At 48.4% G+C, this 14,558-nt stretch overlaps 1 protein-coding gene across 2 annotated transcripts in view; it reads right to left on the bottom strand.

Moving 5' to 3' along the window:
• Positions 1–14,558, bottom strand: part of LOC122924030 (pleckstrin homology-like domain family B member 3) — a 44,554-nt gene that overhangs the window by 15,891 nt on the left and 14,105 nt on the right. Inside the window, exons 4-10 of one of the 2 annotated variants that reach the window (XM_044274945.1) lie at positions 11,123–11,260; positions 10,111–10,239; positions 9,404–9,559; positions 7,446–7,556; positions 3,438–3,521; positions 1,438–1,500; positions 632–722 (exon numbers count right to left, since the gene is read on the bottom strand). In XM_044274945.1, coding sequence (XP_044130880.1) covers positions 632–722; positions 1,438–1,500; positions 3,438–3,521; positions 7,446–7,556; positions 9,404–9,559; positions 10,111–10,239; positions 11,123–11,260 — 772 coding nt within the window. The remainder of the gene's footprint in view (positions 1–631; positions 723–1,437; positions 1,501–3,437; positions 3,522–7,445; positions 7,557–9,403; positions 9,560–10,110; positions 10,240–11,122; positions 11,261–14,558) is intronic. The other variant, XM_044274947.1, reaches the window with a different exon arrangement.

The following is a 14,558-nucleotide window of genomic DNA, read 5'->3' as shown; positions in this document are numbered from 1 at the left end:
CCTAATCCCCACCAGCTATGAGCCAGTCTGTGGTGTGAACTATGGTGAGGGGGGCTAATGGTGTTTTGTGCACTTTTGGCGTTTTTTTTTTTGCGGTCGAAAATCCAGCTCCAGATGAAACGCAAGATGCACGTTTTTTTATGTTTTTTTCATTAATCAGGTCTCTGGCCTTTTTGAAAAAAAACTACTTGGCGGGTTGACACTTTTGGCGTTTTTGTTTTTTTGCATCTCTGTAGGTTAACGAAACGCGATTCACACCGGAAAAAATGTAAGTAAAAAAAGGCCATAAAACCACATGCGGTAGGAAAAAAAACAAGGGGTTTCTATGGCGGTTTCTTTATTGAACAGAACAAATTTGTATTTGTAAGGGCCCAAAATCAGCAGATTTTTCAGAGGCCCCACCTCTTAATGTGGCAAGAGCGGCGGTATGAAATTTGGAAAAGTCACACGTTTTTATGCGGAACCGCTAAGCACTAAAAATGGAAGTTTCTTTTTTGCGCCACATTTATTAGGGATTTGCAGAACTTTTCACACGGATTAAATTTTATTTTACAAGAAATCAGAAACAATAAAGTAAGTTCTAAAAATAATTGTAAATGAGGAGGACAAATGTAATAATCTCGCCACTTACTGTTGCCGTGAAGCGAAACTGGGCGGTCAGACTGACGGAAAAACGGAGCATTTCCTCTTCTCCTGGGCAGGCTGGAGGTTCTCTGGAGCCCCTAGTGGACAGTTGAAGTAAGTACAAAAATGAACTCTTTCTGGATGGAATTTAAAGGGAATGTCCAGGGTTATAATTAAAAAAAAACAAGGCTGTTTTCTTCCAAAAACAGCAGCACATCTGTCCGTTTTTAGAAAACTTCAGCCCTGTTTATATAATCGTGGACAATGTTTTGTAATCTGCCCAATTCACATAATGCCGATCTGCAAATTAAACAGCAATTCCCCAGCCGGTCCGTACAATGTCCAAGGGATTTGCTGAATGGATTTCAGTTTGAAAATCAATTTTTTGCCAAATGCAATAAAATAACAGATGAATCCGTCCTTCCATAGGATTCTGAAGATTGCCGGATCGGGTGACACTGCCAAATGATTCGCTTATCTCTAATAAAAAATATTCCTAAAATTATGACATCACCATTCAGACCATTGGATATAAGATGATTATTGAGCGCAGAGAAGAAATTTACAGAGAAGGACAGAAGTCAGATAAGTGGAAATGAATCGTGTAATACTGCGCTCGGCCAGCAGGGGGCAGCGCTGCACTGTGATTTTGCTTCCCATAACCAGCAGTAAGAAGAACAATGGCGGATTGTGGAAGAGATTGTTTGTTGTAAATTTCCGTGTCAGTCCAACTCAATGATTGGAGGAGGAGGCGTTTACTGCACATCTATACACAAAACAGAAACTGGAGCGTGCTCCCTGGGGCGTACTCACTTTTATTTTGCGCATGGACATGTGAGGTTCATGCTTTGGAGCGAGCTCCGATATGTTAGAGTCCTACTTAAAACAAGAGAGTGGTCTGAAAAGTGCAGAAGTTTAAAGAGAGGTAGAAGGAGGCAGAGGGATCAGGGACCATGAGGGGGTAGAATGGGGGTGATGGGGCAGAGGGAATCAGGGACCATGAGGGGGAAGAATGGGGGTGATGGGGCAGAGGGAATCAGGGACCATGAGGGGGCAGAGTGGAGGGTGATAGGGCAGAGGGATCGGGGACCATGAGGGGGCAGAGTGGGGGTAATGGGGCAGAGGGATCGGGGATCATTAGGGAGCAGAGTGGGGGGTGATGGGGCAGAGGGATCAGGGACCATGAGGGGGAAGAATGGGGGTGATGGGGCAGAGGGAATCGGGGACCATGAGGGGGCAGAGTGGAGGGTGATAGGGCAGAGGGATCGGGGACCATGAGGGGGCAGAGTGAGGGTAATGGGGCAGAGGGATCGGGGATCATTAGGGGGCAGAGTGGGGGGTGATGGGGCAGAGGGATCAGGGACCATGAGGAGGAAGAATGGGGGGTGATGGGGAAGAGGGATCGGGGAACATGAGGGGCAGAGTGGGGGGTGATGGGGCAGAGGGATCAGGGACCATGAGGGGGCAGAGTGGGGGTGATGGGGCAGAGGGATCGGGGACCATGAGGGGGAAGAATGGGGGATGATGGAGAAGAAGGATCGGGGAACATGAGGGGCAGAGTGGGGGGTGATGGGGCAGAGGGATCAGGGACCATGAGGGGGCAGAGTGGGGGGTGATGGGGCAGAGGGATCAGGGACCATGAGGGGGCAGAGTGGGGGTGATGGGGCAGAGGGATCGGGGACCATGAGGGGGAAGAATGGGGGATGATGGAGAAGAAGGATCGGGGAACATGAGGGGCAGAGTGGGGGGTGATGGGGCAGAGGGATCAGGGACCATGAGGGGGCAGAGTGGGGGTGATGGGGCAGAGGGATCAGGGACCATGAGGGGGCAGAGTGGGGGTAATGGGGAAGAGGGATCGGGGACCATGAGGGGGCAGAGTGGGGGGTGATGGGGCAGAGGGATCAGGGACCATGAGGGGGCAGAGTGGGGGGTGATGGGGCAGAGGGATCGGGGACCATGAGGGGGCAGAGTGGGGGTAATGGGGCAGAGGGATCGGGGACCATGATGGGGCAGAGTGGGGGTGATGGGGCAGAGAGATCGGGGACCATGAGGGGGCAGAGTAGGGGTAATGGGGCAGGGGGATCGGGGAGCATGAGGCCATGAGGGGGCAGAGTGGGGGGTGATGGGACAGAGGGATAGGGGACCATGAGGGGGCAGAGTGGGGGATGATGGGGCAGAGGGATCGGGGACCATGAGGGGGCAGAGTGGGGGTAATGGGGCAGGGGGATCGGGGAGCATGGGGCCATGAGGGGGCAGAGTGGGGGTGATGGGGCAGAGGGATCGGGGACCATGAGGGGGCAGAGTGGGGGTAGTGGGGCGAGGGGGTTTGGGAGGCATGAGGCCATGAGGGGGCAGAGTGGGGGGTGATGGGGCAGAAGGATCGGGGACCATGAGGGGGCAGAGTGGGGGTAATGGGGCAGGGGGATCGGGGACCATGAGGGGGCAGAGTGGGGGTGATGGAGCAGAGGGACCGGGGACCATGAGGGGGCAGAGTGGGGGTAATGGGGCAGGGGGATCGGGGACCATGAGGGGGCAGAGTGGGGGATGATGGGGCAGAGGGATCGGGACCATGAGGGGGCAGAGTGGGGGTAGTGGGGCAGAGGGATCGTGGACCATGAGGGGGCAGAGTATGGGGTGATGGAGCAGAGGGATCGGGGACCATGAGGGGGCAGAGTGCGGGTAGTGGGGCGGGGGGGTCAGAGTGTCCACCTGGTATTCGGAAATAATGGGGGATATGAAGGGAATGAGTGAAGGGGGTGAGAGGGTAGGTAAGTTTGGAAAAGACAGATATATGGATGAGGGCTATTACTCACTTTTTTGAGGGAACCCTCCTTCCCGTCCTGTTGGTCGGACGTCTTCCCACTCAATGCAGTAAGAGCCAACAAGCGATCCTTCTCCTGAAAAATAATCAACTCTATGAGGTCACAGATTGAAGGGGTTGTCAGGTTCAGAAAGATCACTATTAGAGCAATAATATGGGGATGGGTCCCTTGAACACACAGCAGCTACATAGAGCGTTCCCCACTTTGGATGACCCCGAATGTCTGTGCAATATACAGATCATTAAATATTGTGTAAAACTTAATTAACCTGTGGGACGCTGCAGGACACCTCAACACTTGCCGCCAGGTTCCTCCACAAATGACAGCAGCAGGGCACCCTACGTTCCGCTTTTTTTCTGAGGACCCTTCTAGGAGAAGGAGATTGCCGTAGCAGAGATCCCCCTTAAGATACGTCCAGACAGATCTGCCATGATCATTCACACCTGCTCTTCACAGGGCACAAGTTTAGCTCTATATTTAGAGGAGGGTGTGAATGATCCCTTTCTACATACATATAATTACATCCATCCTGTAATGAGGCCCTCGATGCAGAAGCGCAACCTCGGAGAACGGCTGCTGACAGAGGACTCCATGATCTTTTATTATTGGAGGAGTAATGCATTAAAATAATTACTTATTGACATCCAAACTAATGTGAAAATATCTTCATAATATATCATCTGATACATAGCTCCAAACCCCCTGCATAGACATAGAATGAAATTCTACCAGTAGGGGGAACTCCGGAGCTTACAACATACTGATATATACAGCCACCACTAGAGGGAGCTCAGGAGATTACTACATACAGATATATACAGCCACTACTAGAGGGAGCTCAGGAGATTACTACATACAGATATATACAGCCACCTCTAGAGGGAGCTCAGAAGAGTACTACATTCAGATATATACAGCCACCACTAGAGGGAGCTCAGGAGATTACTACATACAGATATATACAGCCACCACTAGAAGGAGCTCAGGAGATTACTATATACTGATATATACAGCCACCACTAGAGGGAGCTCAGGAGATTACTACATACAGATATATACAGCCACCACTAGAGGGAGCTCAGGAGATTACTATATACAGATATATACAGCCTCCACTAGGGGAGCTCAGGAGATTACTACATACAGATATATACAGCCACCACTAGAGGGAGCTCAGGAGATTACTACATACAGATATATACAGCCACCACTAGAGGGAGCTCAGGAGATTACTACATACAGATATATACAGCCACCACTAGAGGGAGCTCAGGAGATTACTACATACAGATATATACAGCCACCACTAGAGGGAGCTCAGGAGATTACTGCATACATATATATACAGCCACCACTAGAGGGAGCTCAGGAGATTACTACATACAGATATATACAGCCACCACTAGAGGGAGCTCGGGAGATTACTACATACAGATATATACAGCCACCACTAGAGGGAGCTCGGGAGATTACTACATACAGATATATACAGCCACCACTAGAGGGAGCTCAGGAGATTACTACATACAGATATATACAGCCACCACTAGGGGCAGCTCAGGAGATTACTACATACAGATATATACAGCCACCACTAGAGGAAGCTCAGGAGATTACTACATACAGATATATACAGCCACCACTAGAGGAAGCTCAGGAGATTACTACATACAGATATATACAGCCACCACTAGAGGGAGCCCAGGAGATTACTGCATACAGATATATACAGTCACCACTAGAGGGAGCTCAGGAGATTACTGCATACAGATATATACAGCCACCACTAGAGGGAGCTCAGGAGATTACTGCATACAGATATATACAGCCACCACTAGAGGGAGCTCAGGAGATTACTACATACAGATATATACAGCCACCACTAGAGGAAGCTCAGGAGATTACTGCATACAGATATATACAGCCACCACTAGAGGAACTCAGGAGATTACTACACACAGATATATACAGCCACCACTAGAGGAAGCTCAGGAGATTACTACATACAGATATATACAGCCACCACTAGAGGGAGCTCAGGAGATTACTACATACAGATATATACAGCCACCACTAGAGGGAGCTCAGGAGATTACTGCATACAGATATATACAGCCACCACTAGAGGAAGCTCAGGAGATTACTACATACAGATATATACAGCCACCACTAGAGGAAGCTCAGGAGATAACTACATACAGATATATACAGCCACCACTAGAGGGAGCTCAGGAGATTACTGCATACAGATATATACAGCCACCACTAGAGGGAGCTCAGGAGATTACTACATACAGATATATACAGCCACCACTAGAGCGAGCTCAGGAGATTACTACATACAGATATATACAGCCACCACTGGAGGGAGCTCAGGAGATTACTACATAGAGATATATACAGCCACAACTAGAGGGAGCTCAGGAGATTACTACATAGAGATATATACAGTCACCACTAGAGGGAGCTCAGGAGATTACTACATACAGATATATACAGCCACCACTAGAGGGAGCTCAGGAGATTACTATATATAGATATATACAGCCACCACTAGAGGGAGCTCAGGAGATGACTACATACAGATATATACAGCCACCACTAGAGGGAGCTCAGGAGATGACTACATACAGATATATACAGCCACCACTAGAGGGAGCTCAGGAGATTACTACATACAGATATATACAGACACCACTAGAGGGAGCTCAGGAGATTACTACATACAGATATATACAGCCACCACTAGAGGGAGCTCAGGAGATTACTACATACAGATATATACAGCCACCACTAGAGGGAGCTGAGGAGATTACTACATACAGATGTATACAGCCACCAGTAGAGGAAGCTCAGGAGATTACTACATACAGATGTATACAGTCACCACTAGGGGGAGCTCAGGAGATTACTATATACAGTTATATATGTGGTGAGCTCTTAAACTCCCCCCAATGGTGACTGAAAAGAATTGTAGCATTTTATTCTTTGTCAGTGGAGAGGACCTGGAGCTTTGTATCAGAAAATATTCTAAAATGAAACCAATAAGTTCTCCTAATATCCAGTAGGTGCTGAGAATCTGTGACTGTCGTTCTCTGTTGTCAGCCATGTAGTTTCCTCTTTCTTTAGATACCTGTCCTCTCAGCTATCACTGCTCTGCTCTCCTGGTGTCCTGAATGGTGAATCCTGGTTATCCAGCAGTAGGTCCTCTACCCCATATCTGCTACATCTGGGTGATGCTGATGGACCCTACAGTCCTCCTGGGCAAATCCACCTGGTCACGCAGGACACCCTCTTCTAACGGCGGTGGTCACCCAGCTTTCCCAGGATACATGACAGAAGGAGGCAGAGTTAAGTCAGATCCTCTGCTGGAGGACAGGGAAGGATTCTAGAGGAGAAGCTTTAAGTTCCTGCAGTTTGTGGCGCTGACAGCTCTGCCTGCCGCTGGGTGTGACGCCAGGCCCTGGGTCATTCACTGCTTGGCGGATTAAGGTGAATCCTCTGCGTCCAGGAAGCCCACCTACAAAGAGGCTCCAACAAGACAGGGACTCTTCAGACTCCTCTGCACTCCTCTAAATCTCTCTGCCCCTTCCAAATTTATTGGGTTGCAGCGCCCTTACGGGTACCCCCCTTGAGGTCTGGGGGGGCATCTTGGTTCCACACACCCCTGCAAAACCCCTTGGGCTCTCAATCAGGCGAGAGTGCAGCCTAGTTGTTGAAGCTCCATGCCGACACCTGGGGTGGCAGCCTAGGTGGAAGGCGGAGCACAGACTTGGCATACCCTCGGCGTCGGCTAGGTTGACATACATCTAATGTGTACGGCTTTACACTGGGGCACCCCACGAGAATCCATGTCTTTGCGCCATCTTGTGGCTGTTGCATTGGTTTAACTCATGGACCTCATCCTGGTGCAAGACGTCAATGTCACGTCCCAAATTCAGATGAAGGTCACCCTTGTGTAAGATCTGGACTCCATTCCTGGTGTCATCGTCTTTATACCTTATTCAGAGACTGGAAGACTCGAGTGTTCTCCTCGCTGATTCTCAGCCTCTCCGCCTGCGCTTGCTCCTCTGCGTTCCGCACTTGCTCCTCCAGGCGAAGGACTTTGTCCTGTAAGACAAGAAGTTGTGGTTGAGGCCACTTTTCATCTACTCTCATTAAAAGACACCTAGGGCAGTTTTTTTTTTTACAGATGTGCGCATACAATGTGGCGTGTGATGTGCGCATACAATGTGGCGCGTGATGTGCGCATACAATGTGGCGCGTGATGTACACATACAATGCGGTGTGTGTAGTGCGCATACAATGTGGCATGTGACGTACGCATACAATGTGGCGTGTGACGTGCGCATACAATGTGGCGTGTGACGTGCGCATACAATGTGGCGTGTGACGTGCGCATACAATGTGGCGTGTGACGTGCGCATACAATGTGGCGCGTGATGTGCGCATACAATGTGGCGCGTGATGTACGCATACAAGGAGGTGGCGTGTGATGTGCACATACAATGTGGTGACGTGTGAAGTACGCATACAATGCGGCGTGTGACGTACACATACAATTCGGCGTGTGACGTACACATACAATGCGGCGTATGACATACACATACAATGCAGTGTGTAACGTGCGCATACAATGTGGCACGTGACGTGCGCATACAATGTGGCGTGTGTTGTGCGCATACAATGTGGTGGCGTGTGACGTGCACATACAATGTGGCGTGTGACGTGCGCATATAATGCGGCGCGTGATGTACGCATACAATGTGGCGTGTGATGTACGCATACAATGTGGTGGCGTGTGACGTGCGCGTACAATGCGGTGTGAAGTACGCATACAATGCGGTGTGTGATGTACGCATACAATGCGGAGTGTGAAGTACACATACAATGCGGAGTGTGAAGTACACATACAATGCGGAGTGTGAAGTACGCATACAATGCGGCGTGTGAAGTACGCATACAATGCGGAGTGTGAAGTACGCATACAATGCGGTGTGTGAAGTACGCATACAATGTGGCATGTGACGTACGCATACAATGTGGCGTGTGACGTGCGCATACAATGTGGCGTGTGATGTACGCATACAATGTGGCACGCGATGTACGCATACAAGGAGGTGGCGTGTGATGTGCACATACAATGTGGTGACGTGTGAAGTACGCATACAATGCGGTGTGTGACGTACACATACAATGCGGCGTATGACATACACATACAATGCAGTGTGTGACGTGCGCATACAATGTGGCGTGTGATGTACGCATACAATGTGGCACGCGATGTACGCATACAAGGAGGTGGCGTGTGATGTGCACATACAATGTGGTGACGTGTGAAGTACGCATACAATGCGGCGTGTGAAGTACACATACAATGCGGCGTATGACATACACATACAATGCAGTGTGTGACGTGCGCATACAATGTGGCGTGTGTTGTGCGCATACAATGTGGTGGCGTGTGACGTGCACATACAATGTGGCGTGTGACGTGCGCATATAATGCGGCGCGTGATGTACGCATACAATGTGGCGTGTGATGTACGCATACAATGTGGTGGCGTGTGACGTGCGCGTACAATGCGGTGTGAAGTACGCATACAATGCGGAGTGTGAAGTACGCATACAATGCGGTGTGTGATGTACACATACAATGCGGTGTGTGACGTACGCATACAATGCGGTGTGTGACGTACACATACAATGCGGTGTGTGACGTACGCATACAATGCGGTGTGTGAAGTACACATACAATGCGGCGTGTGACGTACACATACAATGTGGTGGCACGTGACGTACACATACAATGTGGTGGCACGTGACGTACGCATACAATGTGGCGTGAGGGCCGGCCATCTACGTCTAGCTATGCACGCCTGTTCGCATCCCCAGATCCACTAGGGTCAATATAATCCATGGCGGGGGTGAGAGCGTCACGGGGTCCATGTTCTCACCTTCCTCCTGTTCAGCTCGTTCTGCTTCTGGGATAGGCTCTGTGAGATCTGTCTGTACGAGGCTTCCCTCTCCTCTTCTCGGCTGCTCTCCTTCTCCAGCTGCTGGAACTCCAAGTCTTCAAAGGACTTGACTGCGCTCTCCATCATCTCCGTCATCTGTACACAAAGGTGCATCTATAAACCCGCCCTGCAATAACACGCAGGAAAACCAAACATTGCCACCCCGTCCCACACAGATCCTGCACCCGGCTGACGAGCACAAAGCCGGTTTATGGCCGTGAAGCCCACCCCTGTGTAAAGGCCGATGATCGGGGTGATGGTTGCTGCATGTAAACATGTTCAGCGATCAAATCAGCAAAGATCGGTGGATTACCATTTGTGAGCAATAGTTGGCCAATCCCACTAAAATCGGCAGGTTTGATTAATATTACTTTTAGGTGTATGGGCTCCTTTAATAGAATGTGTTCAATTTCCCTGCACTGCCCCCACAGGTAAAACAAAGTATTACACAGTGCACGAAGAAATCAGCATAATATCTGAGTAATGTCCTCCAGAGACACAGATACTATTTGTAGTCTCTCCACTCTGGCTTATTGATGGGGTCCAGAATAGGGACAGCCTCCCCTTTAACTGACTGAACCAGGCGCCCCTTTAACACATTGCCTACCCCCACCCCTGGCTCTCTGACATCCGGCATTTCAGCTCACCTCTTGGATGTTCTTCCTGAGCTGCTCGCGTAAACTCTCGGGCTGGTTCTCCAGCTGTGCTTGACTCTCCGATATCTTCTGCTCCAGTTCTCTCACTTTCTTCTTCTCGTTCTGTAATTGTAGCTTATCCTGTGGGTGTGAGATAGAAATCTAGGCATGATGGCACTACCAAAGCCCATGGGCACTGGACCACCCGGGGCATTGGACCACCAAGGGCACTGGACCACCACCAGGGGCACTGGAACACAACACCTTGCACTGGACCACCCAGGGCACTGGACCACCCAGGGTCATAAGACTACCTTGGGTACTGGACCACCAAGGGCACTGGACCACTACCCATTGCACTGGACCACCCAGGGCATTGGACCACCAGGGGCACTAGACCCAGGACATTGAACCACCTGGGGCATTGGACCACCACCAGGGGCACTAGACCACGCAAAGCACTGGACCACCAAGGGGACTAGACCAGGTGCACTGGGCCACCAAAGGCACTGGACCACCAGAGCCACTGGACCACCAGGGGGACTGGACCACCGGAGGACTGGACCACCAAGAGCATTGGACTACCAGGGGCACTAGATGACCAGGTACACTAGACCACCCAGGGCACTGGAGATAACGGGGGCACTGGGCCACCATTCTGCAATATTTATAGTGATCCATCTCTATATCATTAGATGGGTTGTACAGTTTTAGGTAGATCTCTGTTTGCTGTCATTGAATGATAACTTTCTTACCATTGCTAAAAACGGATCAAAGCTGTCAATTTTCTATATATTGTATTGGTGCAGACAATGTTCTGTTATCTAAACAGAAACCTCGCAGACTGATACAGTAGCTCTGCCCACACCGATACATTATACCAAACCCTTAGGGTGGGTTACCAATCTCTGAATATAAATATGTTTTCTTCTGGTCACAGCAAGCAGAGATCTTGAAAATAGTGGGAAACCAAAGTATAAAACTTGATATAAAGTTGCACTTCTACCGACTATACGATGAGTACCTTCGCTTTCTCCTCCTGCCACCGCCACTCCGCCTCCCGCAATTGTTCTTGGAAGAGTCGTATGGTCTCCTGGTCCTTCTCCATCTCCTTCCTCTCCGTCCTCAGCTCCCCCTCCAGCAGAGCCACCTCCATCTCCACCTGTAGGGACCACAGTAGGTGATATAATGGGGGCAGTATGGGGGGCATCAGGGCTTAACAGGAAAATCGGGCAATGCCCTGGCAATGTGTGGCAATGGTATTATATGGCAGTGTTTTACTGCCACCATATGACACCATTATTTGAACACTGTATGGTGGAAATAATTTTGTCACTTTACAGGTTTAACAGCTTAAACACTATGTGGTGCCGATATATGGGCACTATATGGCGGTATTATCTAGTCACCAGACAGTTTTCATTTGGCCATACTCTTCCTTATTCAATATATGCATTGTTACCTGGGCGCTTTTTGCCACTGTTATATGCGTACTATATTTATACGCTATATGGCAGTATTATATGCGCATTGTATAGTATTTGTATTAGGATTTTTTCTGAAATATTATATTTCTTTCTTAGACAACATCTTGTCCAGGAGCTTCTTTGATTGCCCCCTTGTTGCATTATTCTAGGCAGCCATATGGACAGCAGGATCGAATGCACAGGTGACAATAGGATAGAAGGCACAGGTGACAATAGGATAGAATGCACAGGTAACAATAGGATAGAATGCACAGGTGACAATAGGATAGAATGCACAGGTGACAATAGGATAGAATGCACAGGTGACAATAGGATAGAATGCACAGGCGACAATAGGATAGAAGGCACAGGTGACAATAGGATAGAATGCACAGGTGACAATAGGATAGAATGCACAGGTGACAATAGGATAGAATGCACAGGCGACAATAGGATAGAAGGCACAGGTGACAATAGGATAGAATGCACAGGTAACAATAGGATAGAATGCACAGGTGACAATAGGATAGAATGCACAGGTGACAATAGGATAGAATGCACAGGTGACAATAGGATAGAATGCACAGGTAACAATAGGATAGAATGCACAGGTGACAATAGGATAGAATGCACAGGTGACAATAGGATAGAATGCACAGGTGACAATAGGATAGAATGCACAGGTGACAATAGGATAGAATGCACAGGTGACAATAGGATAAAATGCACAGGTGACAATAGGATAGAATGCACAGGTGACAATAGGATAGAATGCACAGGTGACAATAGGATAGAATGCACAGGTGACAATAGGATAGAATGCACAGGTGACAATAGGATAGAATGCACAGGCGACAATAGGATAGAATGCACAGGCGACAATAGGATAGAATGCACAAGCGACAATAGTATAGAATGCACAGGTGACAATAGGATAGAATGCACAGGCGATAATAGGATGAAATGCACAGGTGACAATAGGATAGAATGCACAGGCGACAATAGTATAGAATGCACAGGCGACAATAGTATAGAATGCACAGGTGACAATAGGATAGAATGCACAGGCGACAATAGTATAGAATGCACAGGTGACAATAGGATAGAATGCACAGGTGACAATAGGATAGAATGCACAGGTGACAATAGGATAGAATGCACAGGCGACAATAGGATAGAATGCACAGGTAACAATAGGATAGAATGCACAGGCGACAATAGTATAGAATGCACAGGTGACAATAGGATAGAATGCACAGGTGACAATAGGATAGAATGCACAGGTGACAATAGGATAGAATGCACAGGCGACAATAGGATAGAATGCACAGGTAACAATAGGATAGAATGCACAGGTGACAATAGGATAGAATGCACAGGTGACAATAGGATAGAATGCACAGGTGACAATAGGATAGAATGCACAGGCGACAATAGGATAGAATGCACAGGCGACAATAGGATAGAATGCACAGGTGACAATAGGATAGAATGCACAGGTGACAATAGGATAGAATGCACAGGTAACAATAGGATAGAATGCACAGGTGACAATAGGATAGAATGCACAGGTGACAATAGGATAGAATGCACAGGTGACAATAGGATAGAATGCACAGGCGACAATAGGATAGAATGCACAGGCGACAATAGGATAGAATGCACAGGTGACAATAGGATAGAATGCACAGGTGACAATAGGATAGAATGCACAGGTGACAATAGGATAGAATGCACAGGCGACAATAGTATAGAATGCACAGGTGACAATAGGATAGAATGCACAGGTGACAATAGGATAGAATGCACAGGTGACAATAGGATAGAATGTACAGGTGACAATAGGATAGAATGCACAGGTGACAATAGGATAGAATGCACAGGTGGCAATAGGATGAAATGCACAGGTGACAATAGTATAGAATGCACAGGTGACAATAGGATAGAATGCACAGGTGACAATAGGATAGAATGCACAGGTGGCAATAGGATGAAATTCACAGGTGACAATAGGATGAAATTCACAGGTGACAATAGGATAGAATGCACAGGTGACAATAGGATAGAATGCACAGGTGACAATAGGATAGAATGCACAGGCGACAATAGGATAGAATGCACAGGCGACAATAGGATAGAATGCACAGGCGACAATAGGATAGAATGCACAGGTGACAATAGGATAGAATGCACAGGTGACAATAGGATAGAATGCACAGGTAACAATAGGATAGAATGCACAGGTGACAATAGGATAGAATGCACAGGTGACAATAGGATAGAATGCACAGGTGACAATAGGATAGAATGCACAGGTGACAATAGGATAGAATGCACAGGAGACACATAAAGAATACAAATGCAGCACATATCAGCACGTCCTCCAGGATCTATAACACGGCGCTCCATCTCGGCCACGCGTTCAGGTTTCCTGATGCAGCTTTGGAAGACAAGGCCAGGAGTGAACTTGACACAGAGGAGCGGTAGCGCCCCTCCTTAATACCGCCTCTCCTTTTATGATCCACTCCAAACCTGACCATGTGGCCGTACCCTAAATATCGGACAGTTCCCCTTAAACGCCCTCCAGTCACAAAGTGTTTCCTCCGATAACAAGAGACGTTTGTGATTGCCCAACATTGTGTCCTCTGTGATTCATACGTCCTGTAGAAATGGACCCCGCACACCTCCCCAGGCCTGAAGGTAGGTGCTCCGCTGCTGACGGTTTCCTCGTGTGCGGCACTCTACGTGTCCTATTACACACAGTGGTCACTGCATGGAGGTGATGAGCCGCATTGTCCCACCGTGTATGTAACGCCCCAGAGTGGCATTACCACTTCTGCACCCTGCTACTGTCTTTATTGGTTAACCTCATGTCATCATCTGTATTTATGTCAGGTCCTAAACATCGTGCATTGGTAACTAATGTTGGTAACTGTTTTTGTTCATGTAATTTACCTAGTTCACCAGAAGGTGGCAGCAAGCATGGCAGAGCTA

This window comes from Bufo gargarizans, unplaced genomic scaffold (genome assembly GCF_014858855.1).
Source record: "Bufo gargarizans isolate SCDJY-AF-19 unplaced genomic scaffold, ASM1485885v1 original_scaffold_2146_pilon, whole genome shotgun sequence".
Classification (NCBI taxonomy): domain Eukaryota; kingdom Metazoa; phylum Chordata; class Amphibia; order Anura; family Bufonidae; genus Bufo; species Bufo gargarizans.
Note: the sequence above shows the minus strand (reverse complement) of the source record. Positions and strands in the feature narration are given on the sequence as shown.